This window comes from Bubalus bubalis, chromosome 1 (genome assembly GCF_019923935.1).
Source record: "Bubalus bubalis isolate 160015118507 breed Murrah chromosome 1, NDDB_SH_1, whole genome shotgun sequence".
Taxonomy (NCBI): Eukaryota; Metazoa; Chordata; class Mammalia; order Artiodactyla; family Bovidae; genus Bubalus; species Bubalus bubalis.
The window spans coordinates 112,567,305-112,585,077 of NC_059157.1; the positions used below are offsets into that span (position 1 = coordinate 112,567,305).

Consider the following 17,773-nt stretch of genomic DNA (forward strand, 5'->3'; position numbering starts at 1 on the left):
ATTATTTTCAGTTTTATGAACTAAAAGTGAATTACTCATGTTCGTGACTGATTAAGGGGCAAAAATAGAACAGGGATTAAAAGACGAGAATGGATTTATGAAAGGCTCAGCGAAATGCTTCTTACTGAAGAAGGTCTTGTAATTAATATTCATCCATGGAGATTTTCAAGGGAAACAAGTCTTCAGGTAGAACCTGTGTTTCTTGAAGGTGGAGGGTTTGACCAGATGGTAAATGTTCCATGATTTAATAGCACATTGCCTTCTGCGGAACCACATGTCATTCTTTGGGAGCTTAAAAGTTGCTGATAAACCTCGACCTACGATGTCTCATTTCCCAACCAGTCTACTCTGGGCCCACTGTTTCAGAGGATTATTAGTTGTGCTTCATTTCTGCAAGATAATAACTATGCTTTCCAGCCATAAGGGACTGTAAACATAACAGTCAGTCTTTATAGGGCTGAATTCTGCCAACAAAGGGTCTAAACAAGAGACACGCACAAATTAATAACATGCAGAAAGAAAACCATCACCATGAATGAATACTGCAGCAAAATTTGCCCCCTCCTCTTTTGAAACCCTTTCAGGTATTGCATGTTTAAATTAGTGATGGGTCATTAAGGCCACAGCAGTCATTTTTAGGAAGAATAACTGAGGCTGAGTTGAAAGGCACAGTTCAGTGATATAGAAATATGTATTAGTATGTGTGTATATATAAATGTACATATGTATTCTATATATTCAATATGCTCAAAATGTATGAGGAACAATAGTTAGCAAACTTTTGAATGTTTACCATGTGTCTTTACATATATATCTTTATTTCCAAAAGGAGTATTTTCACTTGCAATGTCAAGTTTTAGTTTTTATAAATATTTTTAATAAAGGTCTAATCTATAATAATTCCTAGTTAAGTTTCCTAACTTTTATCATGAAGTAAAAATTCAGTCCATATGCACAATATTAAAAATTTGTCCAATAAAGTGTATTAATGTTAATAAACCTGTTCTTTAGGGAAATTTCTTGACTCTACTCCTTAAAATAATTTATGATTAAAATATTGTTATTTTATAATCCTTGTTTCATATTTATAATGCTTCTTAATAAAACTGTAAAAAAGTTTCTGTTATTATCCTCTATGAAGCACCTTTAAGATTTTATTTTTAATATCCTAGTTAAACTTTCTACCTACATGTATCTAAATTTGTTATTGATCTGCTTAAATGAACCTTAGTCATCATCTGATATAACTTATTCAATAAATGAGCTCTTCCATTACAACCCAGATATATGTTCATATGGCCACAACTTTAATGAAAACCTCCCTTTTTTAAAATTTTATTTTTAATTGAAGGATAATTACAGTATTGTGTTGGTTTCTGCCATACATCAGCATGAATCAGCCATAGGTATACATATGTCCCGTCCTTCAAGTCAGTGATGGCAAATTCATGTTTCTTTTTTTTAACCAGAGTCATTCTTTTTTTAATCAGGAAAATGTCTAGTCCTCCCTCCCACCTCCACCCCATCCCACCCCTCTAGGTGGTCACAGAGCCCCAGTCTGAGCTCCCTGAGTCACACAGCAAATTCCCACTGGCTGGCTGTTTTACATATGGCAGTGTGTATGTTTCCGTGCCGCTCTCTCCATTCATCCCACCCTCTTCTCCCCCAACTGGGTCCACAAGTCTGTGCTCTATGTCCATGTCTGCATTGCTGCCCTGCAAATAGGTTCATCAGTACCATCTTTCTAGAGTCCATATATATGTGTTAATATATGATATTTATTTTTCTCTTTCTGATTTATTTTACTCTGTATAATAGACTCTATATTCATCTACCTCATTAGAACTGACTCAAATGCATTCCTTTTTAATGGCTGAGTAATATTCCACTGTATGTATGTGTGTGTATATATATATATATATATATATATATATGTACCACAGCTTCTTCATCCATTCATCTGTCAATGGACATCCAGGTTGCTTCCATGTCCTAGCTATTGTAAATAGTACTGCAATGAACATTGGGGTCCATGTGTCTTTTTCAGTTATGATTTTCTCAGGGTATATGCCCAATAGTGGGATTGTTGGGTCAGATGATAGTTTTATTCCTAGTTTTTAAAGGAATCTCCATGCTGTCCTCCATAGTGGCTGCATCAATTTATATTCCCACCAACAGTGCAAAAAGGTTCCCTTTCCTCCACACTCTCTCCAGCTTTTATTGTTTGCAGATTTTTTTGATGATGGCCATTCTGACCAGTGTGAGGTAATATCTCACTGTAGTTTTGATTTGCAGTTCTCTAATAATGAGCTATATTGAGCATCTTTTCATGTGTTTATTATCTATTGGTATGTGTTCTTTGGTGGAGAAGGCAATGGCACCCCACTCCAGTACTCTTGCCTGGAGAATCCCATGGACGGAGGAGCCTGGTAGGCTGCAGTCCATGGGGTTGCTAAGAGTCAGACACGACTGAGCGACTTCACTTTCACCTTTCACTTTCATGCACTGGAGAAGGAAATGGCAACCCACTCCAGTGTTCTTGCCTGAAGAATCCCAGGGACAGGGAAGCCTGGTGGGCTGCTGTTTATGGGGTCGCACAGGGTCGGACACGACTGAAGCGACTTAGCAGCAGTAGCAGCTGTGTTCTTTGGAGACATATCAGTTTAGGTCTTCTGCCCACTTTTTGATTGAGTTGTTTTTCTGGTATTGAGTTGCATTAGCTGCTTGAAAACCTCCCTTGTACCCAGCAAACCCACACTTCTGTCAACAACATAGGAAAATTAAGAAGTTGGGTTCTGAACATTCATCTTTGAGTATATGGCTAAAGCCTTGTTTAGCTCTCATGGGAAAGCTGTATTACAGTATCATAGATATCTGCTAAATAAAGTGAGCACCAGAAATACTAAAGAAATCCTAGTGCATATTCTACAAAGGGCTTAGCAGTTGGTTTCCTTTTTGTCTTTTTATGAACGGGATTATACTGTTTTTAAAAAAAAAAAACAAAACAAAAAACCTCCCTTGTTAATCAGCTCTGGATCCTAGGAAATTTTCTTCCTATCAAGCTGTAACTCATTTGGAGCAACACATCTCCCACAGAGCAACTTGGCCACATTCCACTTCCATTGGCAGCTCTCAGAACACTTGAAGATACCAGTCATGTCTCCATTAGCCGTTAATCTAAACACTCCCCAATTCTCATAACCTTTCCTCATACATGGATTCCATACCACTAACCAGCATAGTCACTGCCTTCTAAACCTACCATAGCTTGTCGGGACCCTCCTTAAACAGCATTACTAGAATTTAGCACTTTCCCTGCTGCTTTTGTTGTTGTTTAGTCTTTTTAATTGTGTTCAACTCTTTTCTGACCCTGTAGACTGGAGCCCACCAGGCTCCTCTGTCCATGGCTGCACTTGGCACCCAATGGTAGGAGGCTGTGGCTTCTCCTTGCCTTTTTTGCTTCTTTTAAAGAGAATGAAGTAGAATTATCTTAATGCTGTGTGTATAAATGGCTGCTGAGCCCACAGGTGTCTGTCATATTCCTTTAGATTAGGAATGATTTGAGGTTAGTGTCCTATTTACTGTTCCAGCATAGCTGCTTGCATATACAAGGCACTTGATAAATGATTTTGCAGGAAAGCTTAAGCTAAGTTTTCCCTTTTATATACCTAAGCAGTAATTCTTGAGCCCATTTTACATTTATCATGATTAAAGTTCATTGTTTTTGTCTGTAACCTTTTGGTGTTCTGTTTTTGATTCTGTTATCTGTCTTCTGTGCAGTCACTTCCAGCTTTTTGTGTGGAATACAGATTTGAGAAGCATTCCTTTTGTGTCAGTGCCACTGGATAAAAGAAATAAGAGAAAACTACTTTTTTCAGTCTGATACAGTGGCTTGGTGGGAAGTACACTTGATTCTGTAGATTTAATTATACTATTGTTATTAACACTGCTAACCTAACATTGGGTCTCCCTGGTGGCTCATTCTGTAAAGAATCATTCTGATTCTCAGAAATCAGTTACTTTGTCTTACTTTACCTGCCTCAAAGAGTTAATAGGGTGGTCAAATATGACAGTATATTTAAAAGCAGTTTTAAAAGGTGTTTTAGAAATTATATAAATCCAAGATTTGAAGTTGTTATTGTTTTTGATGATATCTTGAGAATCTTATTAAATGTTCCATAGAAATAGTTCTCTGAAATTTTATGATTTGTTTTATAACTGCTAATCACCTAAGGTTTGAGTGTCTTGGCTAATAAAAATGTATTATTCACACATAGTTTTACTTCCCAAAAGTCTAGTAATTTAGTTTGTCATTGGAAATGGGTGGAGAGAAGAGTTCTTTCAGGGTTATGATCTTAGTATTCTTGAAAAACATGCATTTAAGTGGGATTACAATAAACTGTGGAAAATTCTTCAAGAGATGGGAATACCAGACCACCTGACCTGCCTCTTGAGAAACCTATATGCAGGTCAGGAAGCAACAGTTAGAACTGGACATGGAACAATAGACTGATTCCAAATAGGAAAAGGAGTACATCAAGGCTGTATATTGTCACCCTGCTTATTTAACTTATATGCTGAGTACGTCATGAGAAACACTGGGCTGGAAGAAGCACAAGCCAGAATCAAGATTGCCGGGAGAAATATCAATAACATCAGATATGCAGATGACACCACCCTTATGGCAGAAAGTGAAGAGGAACTAAAAAGCCTCTTGATGAAAGTGAAAGAGGAGAGTGAAAAGGTTGGCTTAAAGCTCAACATTCAGAAAACAAAGATCATGGAATCTGGTCCCATCACTTCATGGCAAATAGATGGTAAACAGTGGAAACAGTGTCAGACTTTATTTTTTTGGGCTCCAAAATCACTGCAGATGGTGATTGCAGCCATGAAATTAAAAGACACTTACTCCTTGGAAGGAAAGTTATGACCAACCTAGATAGCATATTCAAAACCAGAGACATTACTTTGCCAACAAAGGTCTGTCTAGTCAAGGCTGTGGTTTTTCTAGTGGTCATGTATGGATGTGAGAGTTGGACTGTGAAGAAAGCTGAGCACTGAAGAATTGATGCTTTTGAACTGTGGTGTTGGAGAAGGCCCTTGAGAGTCCCTTGGACTGCAAGGAGATCCAACCAATCCATTCTAAAGGAGATCAGTCCTGGGTGTTCTTTGGAAGGACTGATGCTAAAGCTGAAACTCCAATACTTTGGCCACCTCATGGGAAGAGTTGACTCATTGGAAAAGACTCTGATGCTGGGAGGGATTGGGGTCAGGAGGAAAAGGGGATGACAGAGGATGAGATGGCTGGATGGCATCACCGACTTGATGGACGTGAATTTGAGTGAACTCCGGGAGTTGGTGATGGACAGGGAGGCCTGGCGTGCTGCAATTCATGGGGTCGCAAAGAGTCGGACACGACTGAGCGACTAAACTGAACTGAAGTGAAGTTATTTGGTGGTACACAGGTCTTTGTTTTTGGCAATGTAAATTACAAGCCTATGAAATTTTATTAACTTCTTGGAGAAAAATTCTGCATCAGCATTGTGTTTTGTTCTACTAAATTACCTTGACTTTTTAATTGATAGGCAGTTTATTTTAATTTTAGTATCAGTACTATAGAAAGTCATGGAAATATTTAATGATCATGTGGTTTGAACCCTCTGACGAGCAGCAAATTATCTTGTCTGCCTGACTTTTAATAGATGACTTTCACCCACTGGATCTGCCCAACTAATGTGTAAAGATACTGTACCAGACTCTAAACTGAAAATTCAAATGGAAGTCAAATTCAGACTCATAATAATCAGCTTTTACTTTGTGCATGTCCCAGAATACTGGGAAAAATATTAAATCAATCCAGACACAGATAGTTTTCCCTCATTCTGATTATGAGGATCTTAATTTAACCCTTTCCTGTGTAAATTATTTTGATTCTTTAATTTCTATGATAACAAGTTATTTCATAAATCCATTTAGCATAAAGCAATCTCGTGATCAACATTTTTATAGTAATTCAAGAAACAAACACTGCGAATGAGAGAATTGAATGAACGTACTTGGTTTCTTTTTTATTTCTGTCCTCTGAAGTTATATCAGCAGTCTTAGCCCACTTATCCTACATATAACAAGAATTTTAATAAATGAAGTGGGAATATTTATGTCAAGGATCCTGGACCAAGGCTGGATTATATGGATCCTGGATGTAGACATCAGGTGTGTGAGTCAGCTCTCACACTGATAACCATTTCTGAGTCAAGGAGCTAACAAAATTGCATAAAGTGGAGTTGGATCAGCTGCCAGTTAATTAGTTTACAATGACATTTCTCTTTTTATTTTATTAAATAGGTAAAATAGACACATAGTAAAAACTAAGTTCAAAAAAGCAGAAAAGGGTATACAGTGAAAAATGTCTACTATCCTATGGCCCCCAATTTCCCTCTGTAGCAGCAACCCTGAATGTCAGTTTCTTAGGTATTTCCAGAAAATTCTATACATTTATAAATAACTGTGTGTGTGTGTGTGTGTGCGCGCGCGCGCATGTGTGCACGTGCACATGTGCGTGTGTGTGTATACCTTACACTGTTCTGTACTTTTTTCATTTATATATTTTTGCTGTCATTACCATCAGCAAATACAGTTGTTTCATTTTTAATGGTTGCGTAGGATACCTTTGTTTGGATGTTTGATAAATTTTTAAATAACCAACTCACAATTGGTGGACATCAAGCTAGTTTTTAATGTTTTCATACTACAAACAATATTGCAGTGAGTGTTCTGTATATACGTGTACTGCATAGCTGTGGGATAAATTCCTAGAAGTGGAATTTCTGGATCAAAGAGTAAGTGCATTATTTGATAGATGTTCCCAAATTACCCACTACAAGATGAACTGTTTACAGTTTCATTCACAGTGGTTTTCAGACAGGATTCCCAGCTTCACCAGCCTCTACTTTTCTGAGACATCTCATGCCTCTTTTTTTTCCCACACCATGCTTGATAAAAATCAGTAAAGTCAAATCTCTTTTCAAGACTCTACTGACAGTCCCCTTTGACCGTGTCCTCATTTCACCTTATCATTCTTTGTTTCCAACATGCAATTATTTTATTAGATTATGATTACTTTTCAGTTATCACACTTTAATTTTCCTGATTACAAATTGCATGTGAGGGTATATTTCCTTCAGAAATATAAACGTCAAAGGGATTATTTTTAAGCATATTTTCTAAAAACAGCTAATTCCATTAGTGGTTTGTGAACACTTTCTTAGAAGTTGCACTCAGTTCTTAAGCGTTTGCGTTTTCTTATCACTTATTTCAGTGTTTTATCATTGTATTTATTTATTTTTTATTGAAGTATAGTTTATTTATATTGTGTTAATTTCTGCTGTACAGCAAAGTGATTCGGTTATAAATATATATACATTCTTTTTTAATCTTCTTTTCCATTATGGTTTATCATAGGATATTGAATATAGTTCTCTGTGTTATAGTCAATGTTTTATCATCTTTACCATCTAGGATTATCTGTTTTGGGGTCAGTAGTAGTCTCTGCTCTGATTACCATGACTAACCATAAGTTAGTATAAAGTGTTTTTTAGATAGAATACACTTCTATAAAGCTACCAGTGATATTCTGTCTCTAGATTTCCTAATGTACACTAATGAGTCATGTGTAAGGAGAATGTGTTGTTGATTTGTGTGATCTGTGTCCAGCAAACATACAATAAGCGTGAGGTGTTGGGTTTTAAGAAACTCTTGAAAATTGCATTAGGTTTTAAATATGTTTATTGTGTCTATTAGATGCTTCCCTTTAACCCTGTGTCTAATCTGGTCATCACTTTAGCCAGCAAGGTGTCCTTTATTCACCATCATCCTTTTGTCCTCTGTTTCCATGTGTCTTCTAATCAAAGAAAGCCTAAGTAATCACCAACTATTTGTGATAATAGAATGTGAAAAATATCTTATAGTCATGAAAGGCCAGTGTAATTGGAGGAGGAAGTATGAGCTGAGATTAATTAGAGAAATGCTGTTAGGAAACAGTGGATGCAGATTTTTTTTAAATTTCTCCAACAATGTTAGGGATTATTAATGATTGCAATTGAGTATGGTAAATTCTGGTAATTTGATATTAGTTCTATGAATAATACATAACAGATTTAGAGTAATTCCCTCACTTTCTTCTGTTCCTCAATAGAAATTTTTTTCTTAACAAATATTTTTATTAAAAATATTTTCCTGGTAACTTTAAGGTTAAAATAATTGCTACTCACTATCATCAGTGGACATGATATACTAATTAGTCCAATGGGAGATGTTTTAGGTTTCTAAATAGGATATCTTTCTTTCCTCATTGATTCTGTGGTTTAGTCGCTAAGTCGTTTCTGACTCTTGTGACATGTGGTCTGTAGCCCACCAGTCTCCTCTGTCCATAGGATTTTCCAGGCAAGAATACTGGAGGGGGTTGCCATTTCCTTCTCCAGGGGATCTTCCCAACCCAGGGATCGAACCCAGGCCTACTGCACTGCAGGCAGATTCTTCACCGACCAGCTACCAAGAAAGCCCATTGATTCTGTATTCACCTTCAGATTAACATTTTTGAAGATTTGTATGCAGACAGTAGCATTAATATAATTATTTGGAGTGGGGCACATTTCTCTAACCATTCCTCTAAGAATAAGAACAGTGGCCTTGTTCAAAATTTTCACTATAGATTGAGTTCATAGGCTATTTATAGGCTAATCTGGGATCCCAGCCACTATTAATTATACATTTCTAGGTGAAATTTTTTTTTTCTATGTTCCAAAAATGTCATGTATTTAAAAAAAATTCTTGACCTGAAACTCATTCTAAAATTGAGGACTATTTCTATTTTAAGTGTTTCTCCAGGAATTACATAGTAGATAACTTTTATTTTGTGTTTGAAGGATGTTATTAAACAGTCTTAAAATATGTAATTCTCAGTAATAATTAATGTCGCTTACATCTTTTCTTAGATTTTAAGTTTTCTTTAAAATTATAGAATGAGTCTAGGTTTTGTGTTAAGTTGCTATATTTTATCTGTCCCTCAATATGCCAGGAGTGTGACTCAGGGGGAAGAACCCTTTAAATTGTAACAGTTAAAATTGGTTTTGTGCTTTGGAGTAATCCACCAAAAAGATAAAGCAAATAAACTGGTAATCATTCCAGCTATAAAACCTTTTCCTATATACTCCCCAAAACCCAAGCGAAGAGCTGACAGATATGTGACACTTTACCCAACTTCATCACTTGCCACTGAGAAGAGGTAAAATTCCAGAGGTAATACTCGTGAAAGAGACACCAGAACATCCATCTGATATGACTCACTGCCACTCCTGTGAAACTGAAATGTTTGTGTTTTTATTTTAGTGACGTTGTACGCCTCCTGTATTCTCCTGGGAGTGTTCCTGAATAGCAGTATACCTATATTTTTTGAGCTTTTTGTGGAAACTGTCTACCCAGTTCCAGAAGGAATTACTTGTGGAGCTGTCACGTTTTTAAGTAATATGTTCATGGGAGTACTTTTGTTTTTTCTCACATTTTATCACACAGGTAAGAAAGTTGACTCTTCATTTACTATCTAAATGTGTCCATTAGGAGCAAGGTTTGTGGTACTAATGTTTAGAGAATTATGTGACGAGTTCTAAGGTAAATCACTTGATTTGAGCTTTCACGTGCCAATAAAAGAAAATATCTTCAGTTGCTTTTCTTGAAATGCATCCTAGCCTAATGTAATGTATGCTAACCCCTCGCACACACCTGGAATTTCTGATTTAATTAACTTGGACAGGGGCCCAGCATTTCTCCCTGGCCCTGCAGGTAATTCTCACATGCTGTTTCTCATTGAGAACCACTGATACCTTGCTTTAAAAAAAATTACTTTGACTCTACTGTCTAAACATAAGGTTGAAATTAAGGTCAGGGATATATATGTAGTTTAAAGCCTTATGGATAATGAGAAGTCACTCAAAGAGCAGATCCGGTGTATAGGCAGTATAAGCTGTATAGGCAGCTTGTGCAGTGAACGTTTTGTGATTTTACAGAGATGCTCTTTGTCTGCTATCAACACAGTAGTCACTAAGCCCACGAAGCTAATGCAGCTCCCAACCTGGGTTTTTCATTTTATTTCATTTTGATTAATTTACATTTACATTTAATTGCCACATGTGCCTGCCGAATTGGTCAGTGCAGGTATAGTGTGCAAAGAAGGTTAAAGTTAGAATCCAGGGGTATGCCTTTGAAGAAGAGGGAGGCCCTCACAAAAGGAAGGATTAGGGTCCTCAACCCACGTGGAGGAGTTCGCCTTGGACCTAAGGAGGTGGAGAGAAGGCAGTGTACAAGCCTTAGAAGCAGACATCTCTGCCAGGCACATTGCTCGGGGAGAGTTCCTTCTTGATGTCATCAGCTTTTCTGCTTCGAAGCCAGTTCATCTATGATGAGCTTGTGAGAAGATAGTGGAGAAAGGGCCTAAGGAGAGAATGAAATAGCTTTTGAGGGGGTGGGAGGAACTGCTGCAGGAACAGCTGCAAAGCTCACTGGGCATGTTGAAGGCAGACCCCACGGTGTTGGGGTCGGCAGCTTTGTAGTGACTCTGCTTTGCAGTTGCTTGGCTTTCTCTGATACTGTCTTTTCTGCAGTCCAGATTTTGTCTCCCTGGTTTAGAAAATCGGGGCCCAATTATTTAGGCTTCTTTTTCGCATGTTAAAATAAAGATTTATACTTATTTTATACTTCTATATGTCTTATTTTTTATTTTGTACTTGTGAGTTGTAAATATAAATCTTGTATTAATTTTTACTAGGTTTCTGTCCCATTTTATTTCATCTTAAACAAATGAATATTACCACCTTTTTTTTTTTTCTGGTTGATGTTTTCTTAACTACTTATCAGATACTGGTAAATATGGGTAATTTGAACATGTAAGAATCTAATTTATAGGACTCAAATATAAGAAATGCTCTGAACCGTGACAATTCAAGAAACCTAATTGTTTTCAGGAATCCTCACAGGCTTGTAATTGAAATAATAGTGACAATAACATCATTGACTCAAAAATACATTTTTGAAACTTGAACAGCTGATGAAATAAAATCTCCCTGAGCTTTGGACAGCTTTTGGCAGAGCACTTGGACCTCACAGCAAAATCCAAATGCTATATTAATTTCTTACTATAATTAACAATAAACTAGATCATTTCTGTCAATCAGTAATTCAGGAAAAGAAGTTTTCAGCTTTGCTAAACCTGATATCCATTTGGTTTGCCCTATGAACGACAGTAATATTTTCGAAGGCAATCTTAATCAGGTCAGACCACTGTTCACTGTCCTCCTGGAAACGTGTGTTTCCATTAGAGGAAATGCCATCACCAGGTGTCAGGGTAAAGTCTTTGCCCCCAGTTAGTTTTCTAAATGGAATCATCTCACAGTTATTACTTTATCAGCTTTAACCCACTTCAGTAGTGTCACAGTTGACAGAGATGGCTGTTGCCCTTAGAAATGGTTTTCCAGCTCGCAGACACAGGTGGGCTGAGTAGTCCTTACAGCTTGGCTGAGCATGCACGGTTTCTCCTCTAGAATGGAAATTGCTGTGTCTTCCCAGCATTTAAAAACATCAACAGTAGATGCCAGATCATGTTACCCTTAACAGACCTCTTGCACATGACCTATAGAATATGAGACATGTATTTATTGGTCAGTTTAAGGTAGGAACCACTCCTGCGCTGTCTGACTGTGGAGGAGGCCAGTGCATTCCTACCATTGTGCTCAGCCAGCAGAGAGTCTCTGCCATTCTCCTGGTTCCTGCATGTGGCAGCCTCCGATTTGTTCAGCGGAGATAGGCGTCTGTAGGTCAGTCAGTGCTCACTCCTCCTTTTGCAGGTTCTTGGTAACCAGATACAAGCAGACATTTGTGTTTCTTTGTCACAGGCAGTGTTAGAAACAGCACCGTTTCTGTTAATTCCTATCTCACTGATATGATCGAGGGTTTATCTAGCTGGGGGAAGAAAGCTTCCCTCTTTTGGGTTGGTTTCTGATCACATGTGCTTACACATATCTGTATAGATAGATGTTAAAGGTTTCTGCCTAAACTCCATGACTACTGTGAAAAATAAAACTTTAAATAAAAATTAATCAAACAGGACGATTTTCAGGACCAAAAAAAAAAAAAAAATCTCAGTATGTTTTGACATTTTAGAGTTAATGAGAAAATCAGTGTGAAAGAGCTTTGACCAGGGCATGACTGGCACTCACTAAATTTTTTTTTTTCCTTCTGGATAATTTTTTCCTTTGTGGATAATTTTTTTTTTTTCTTTCTGGTGATGATAGGAATTTAAACATCTAGGCTTCTATTTTTTTTTAAATGTTTTTATATGCTTATTTTTCAGTGTGTGTAAGGAATACAAACAAACCCACACCCCACAACTTTCTAAGGCTAAAAAGTTATTAGAAATATGAAAACTCTGTTGAGATTCTTTCCCTTATGATTAGTTGATCTCCGCCCCCAGAAGTCCCACAGCAAAATTCAACATGCCTTATAGTCTAGGTGTGATGATACAGAAATGACAAATCTGAAAACAATTATGTAAAATTATTTCCTAAACTTTTAGTTCCACAACGTGGTATGCTAAATGATAAATATGATAAATTCCCTTCCATTAGAACCAGTGTTTGAATGTCATAATTTAGTCATTTTAAATTTGAAAAACTCACCCAGAAGTTAGTTATATGTCAGAATTCAGCTATTAGTTACATGATTGGAGAGTCTGATTTTTAATCATCATAAAGATCGGTGGTTTTTTAGATCACTTCTCAAGGCAGTACTAAACTTCCTGACCAGAGTTCTTGTTTCCCCACCATGTGCTATCTGGTAGATGACTACATCAGATGTGGCTTTTCAGAGCCATACAGACTAACCCAAAATGACCACATTAGAGTGCTTTGCCTGGCAAGATAGGCTCTAGTATTGATTTGCCTGCAGATTATAACCATTGCCATCATGGATGATGAATGTCACATGGGCTTCTATACCAATGCCACTTGACTTACGTGGAGCCCTAGGTCACAGAGTTTCCCCTGTTCTGTGTTGATTCTGCTTTGGGAACCTGGGACCCTATCAAAGATTTCTTAGAGTTTGTCTGACTTAGGTTTTTCAGGGTCACTTTCAAAAAATGTTACTTGCTCCTTAATATAATCATATTTGCAAAACTGAGTTGCTTTCTATAATATTTGCTTTGCAAATCTCAGTGAGTTATTTCAGATAGCACAGTGATGTTTTATCCTAATGACTTCACATACAAAATCCATTTGAGAATGCTGTTATATTCTTTATATGCTCTAAAATGTATTCTAATGTTCTATTTTTATAGTTTGTAGCTCGTTCTGTAGTTTGTATTGTCTGGGTTTTGTTGTTGTTCTAGAAGCTCTGCAACAAGTTTTGGCTAAAAGCATTAAAGGTTTTTAACTCAGTCTTTCATTTTGAAGTAGCCAACCATGAATTTGAGGCTGCGTTGTGTGCTGAGGAGGGAGGTGTTGTCAGGTGGTTTCCAGGAGAACAGGTTCAACAGATGTGTACTAGTGAGAAGTCATTTTATATCTAAGAATAAAAACGCAATGTGATGGTAATTATTAGGTAATTAATGTGTAATTAATGTAACTATTAGGTAATTAATGTGGGGTGAAGGGAGTATTACACTGTGAAATCATGGTGTCAACTGGTTCTCTTGAGATATAGTGAAGACAGTTTTGTTAAATCACCATATTTTGGCTAAATCAACAAAGTAAGTAGAAGGCTGGTTTTGAAAGTGTGTTATTCCAAGTTATTTGGAATCAGACAAATAAGTTGAAGGTGGTAGAAACTGAAAGTGTGGCATCACTGCAGGGAAAGATGAGGTGAGAAGTAGAATGATTCATCCTAATTAGTTCAGTCCCAACAGAGCCTCAGCATTTTGTGCAGAGCCCTGAAACATAGCACGTGTCTCACTGTAAATTTGTAAATTGACAGAGTCCTCAGGCTGCAGCACAGGAGATGGTCAAGGACCAGCAGAAATGTAGAAGCAAATCACGAGCCTTGGAGTAGAAATTTATATGCTCTCTAGTGAAAGGCAAAGGGAAGGAGTGTTGAAAAACCGTGCTCACTTTAAAAGATACAAAGACAGTTTTGACGGAAAAGGACTCTGTTGCTTTAATCATGTCATGTGACCCTGGACTTCAGAGAACCACAGTTCACTTCACTCCTGCCAAGTCAAGTCAAACTTTTAAGCAAAGCCATTTCCTGCACATCAGAGCCACTTTAGCTGTGGTGTATGTGAATGGTTTTCAGTGGAAAATGCAGAATTTTTCCTCCCTGACCTTCTTCTCTCTAAACAATAATTTCTCAGAACACTGGTAGTTGGGTAAGCCAGATGAACTCAGTGTAGAATGGACTTGGCTTTTCGGTGAGAGGTGTGCTCAGTAGTGAACATCAACCAACAAACCATGACACTGAAGAGCAATTTCAAGTTATTTCTAGAAATTTCATCTAAACCTAGGTAGAAGGAATCATTTTACAGTGCTGATGAAATAAAGGTCTGCTTTGGCAATATTTGACCAATTTCTAGGTTTAATGAGAGCTAGGACAAGTTGATCGTTGTTACACGTGTGTTATTCTAGTTCCCATGAAATACAGTCTGTAAGGTTTAGAAAATGTCCTTGATGTAGATTTCTTGTCAAGTGATGTACTTCCTGAGCTACTGCTTTAAGCAAATTTTAAATTTGACCTTAAAGTCAGAAACGCTCACTTTTCGTATAAATGCTATGCTGTTATCTCTATTTTGCTGCTTTTTTTTTCTCTTATTTTTCCACTGATTCTTTTTGCCTGTTAAAATTATCATCAGAAATCCAGAGGCTATCTGGTTAATATAAAAGCAGAAAATGCTGCGTATGCCATTTCAGGGAATATTAGAATAAAGACAAGATCCCAAAGATCACAGCCTTTCTGAGTATTTAGATTATAGTCAGTCCAAATAAAGGACAGAAATCAGCTTTGTGTAAAAAATACCATTGAAATACACATCTTTGTTGCGTGCTATAGAATAGCATGTCTGACTTTTAAAATGTAGAAATGGAGAGGTTAGGGAGGCTGCTTTTGTGAACATATTCCAGGTGAAAGAAAGTGTTACAGCACCTTTTCTTACCGGTTGGTTTTCTGATTTCCATTCCTGAGCATAAATTGCTCTTTTGGCCATATGAATTATGGATTAATCTAAAGCAGCAGCATAGAATCTTTTGGATGATTTTTGAAGATTAAGGCAGTATTAGCATTCTGTAGAAACAGAGAGGGAAAATATAAAATGTATAGCAGTGCCCAAAGGAAAAAATGTACTAGGAAACATATTTCCTTCATTTTTGTTTTTTAAATTGAAATTGCTGAATGATATTAAACTAGAGAAGTTAACCACCCCACCCACCCTCCATCACCACCACCACCAGATTCTTTGTGCCAAGAAACTGCTCACTTCTACACCAAAACCTCAGAACTGACTGACAGAGGGGTCGGGATAGAAGGAAGCTGAACAGATACATGGCTCCAGGGCCCCTGGAGCCAGAGGAAGCAGCCAGAGACAGCACAGTGGGCTGGGCAGCATGTGTGTTTTGGTAACAAGAGACCCAAGATTGGCCTGTCGGAGAGTTCTGAATTCATGAATGAGCATTTTTGAAGAAGCGCATTCTCAATTCCATTCAATCAAAAACATCATTATTTGAATTGCCTGTTTAGATGATTTCTGTCAATTTTCTGGTAATTGGCATCATACATAACCATTCTGATGGTAGGGGAAAAAGACTAGAAAGAAACCAAAGTATTCTCAGTAGTATCTCACAGGGTCGAATTAGGATTCATTTTATAATGTTTTACGTATTATATATATATAATATGTTTTACTGTGATTACTGTATGATTTTTTGCTGAGAGTTAGGTATGTCTTTCCCCCAAAATATAAAAGTTTTATCTTAATTCAGGTGATTTTTTTGTCTGTCTAATCCATCAGATATTTCAAAACAAGGATAAGAGTGATGGTGATAGAGGGCACTTTATATATAATTAACAAACTAACATTTAAAGGTTATTGATTTTTTTTCTTTGAAGTAAGATTTGTTTTGTTTTATCTTGCCACTGAAGCCAAGGTGGATTAAACTGATGAAAAGTCATAAGCAATACTGATTAAAAATATCCACAGGAAAGCCCTGTAACATATTCCATGCATCACTTAGACTCCAAATTTGTCACTGTTTATTGAAAGCCGGTTTTCAGGCGTCCCAGGGCACATTTATTATAAGTGCATATTTTAAGTGCTTTTGAATGCAAAGCAAGCAGGTTGCAGCCAGCATACAAGTGGCATTCTGCTGGTGACACGTGAATGCTTACAAGTGCATGTTTTTGTCTTGCAGAGTTGTCTTGGTTCAACTGGTGCCTTCCCGGGTCGTGTTTGCTCAGTCTCCTTCTCATTCTGTGCTTCAGGGAATCCTATGACAGACTGTATCTTGATGTGGTTGTCTCAGTTTAATAGCACAGACTCGAAGGAGTTTAAAAGGAGACTGGAAATCAACACTGCCTACTGCACATTTGCTTGGAATTGCACAGGAAAAAAAAAACAAAAGGAGAAGAGAGAAACTTCATTCAGAGGTTTTGTTAGGTTACAGGCAACCACATTAATTTAATTACTACTGGGTCATAATAATGTGGAACTTGAGTGATAATAGTGGATTTAAAACTGCATCAGTGACATACCTGTGCCGGAGTCGGGTTAGAAGTGTGGGCTTACCCAGAAAGCACTACCTAGGTAATTCCCTCTATGTTTTGTGCCAGTGCTAAGCTACTGATTGGTTCATTTTAGTTATGAAAAGGAATAAAGGGTGCCTATCACATGAAGATAGCTCCTTCCCTAAGCCACATATCAGAATAGGAAGAAATGCCACTAACTTCTAAAGAAGTTTAAACCCTATATCAGATTTTAATTATAAAATAGCCAAGAGGTGTTTCAATGATAGAAATTAGCCACATGTACACTACACTTTTTTCTAATAAAGCCATTTCTTATGTGACTCCTGATTTGTAAGTAGACTGGAAAGCTTCGGCCACCTTAATTATGGTGGTCAGCTGCTTTCTAGTGACCTCAGAGCGCATACTTTGTGTCTCGATCTTAACTTATTCTTGTTTCTGTGAAATACAGTTTCATCTACTAGGCTCTTAAATGTTTATATTGAAGGTGACTAAATGTTTAATATAGTTGCATTAAATGCTGTATGAAAAAATGTAATTCCGTTCCAATTTAGCACTTTGTGAAAAGTGAAATGACAAATCCCACATTACATCCTGTGTCTTTGGGCAGATATATGTGTGGTGGCATGGGATGGGAAATCCAGCACCAGCTGTTATTTACCAGGGTTGCATTTTATTAAATAACCCTTATTTGAAAATAACAATTTATAGCCTTGAAACTTTCAAATCTGTGGAGTGATTTCTGAATTCCTTCCTTGTATCTCCATTCAGGGTATAAAATTCAGTTCTATATGGAGTCAGTATATTGGAGAGGGCAGTATTTTGCCATTTCCTGCCTTCTTACTGTAAATGACAGCTTTTTCAAAAATAACACCCATTGGACAGCTCTTAGACATGTATTTCACTATGACATAAAGTAATATGCTCTCGTGGGGTTATGGTATTACCACTCTTCAGATTTACATAATTCTCCTCATGCAAGAAAATCAAATACTCTCTCAAA

The 17,773-nt window shown here is 37.1% G+C and overlaps 1 protein-coding gene and 1 long non-coding RNA gene across 2 annotated transcripts in view; one reads left to right on the top strand and one right to left on the bottom strand.

The window, feature by feature from the left end:
• Positions 1 to 17,497, top strand: part of SLC49A4 (solute carrier family 49 member 4) — an 86,996-nt gene extending 69,499 nt beyond the window's left edge. Inside the window, exons 8-9 of the mRNA XM_006044215.4 lie at positions 9,388 to 9,570; positions 16,440 to 17,497. Of these exons, the coding sequence (XP_006044277.1) occupies positions 9,388 to 9,570; positions 16,440 to 16,555 (299 nt within the window). The 3' untranslated portion in view covers positions 16,556 to 17,497. The remainder of the gene's footprint in view (positions 1 to 9,387; positions 9,571 to 16,439) is intronic.
• Positions 10,260 to 16,552, bottom strand: LOC123333588. Its single transcript, XR_006550963.1, has 3 exons — positions 16,417 to 16,552; positions 15,188 to 15,315; positions 10,260 to 10,485 (listed from the first exon to the last, which is right to left on the bottom strand). It is a non-coding gene; the product is annotated as an uncharacterized LOC123333588 (long non-coding RNA).
• Positions 17,498 to 17,773: the final 276 nt, after the last annotated feature.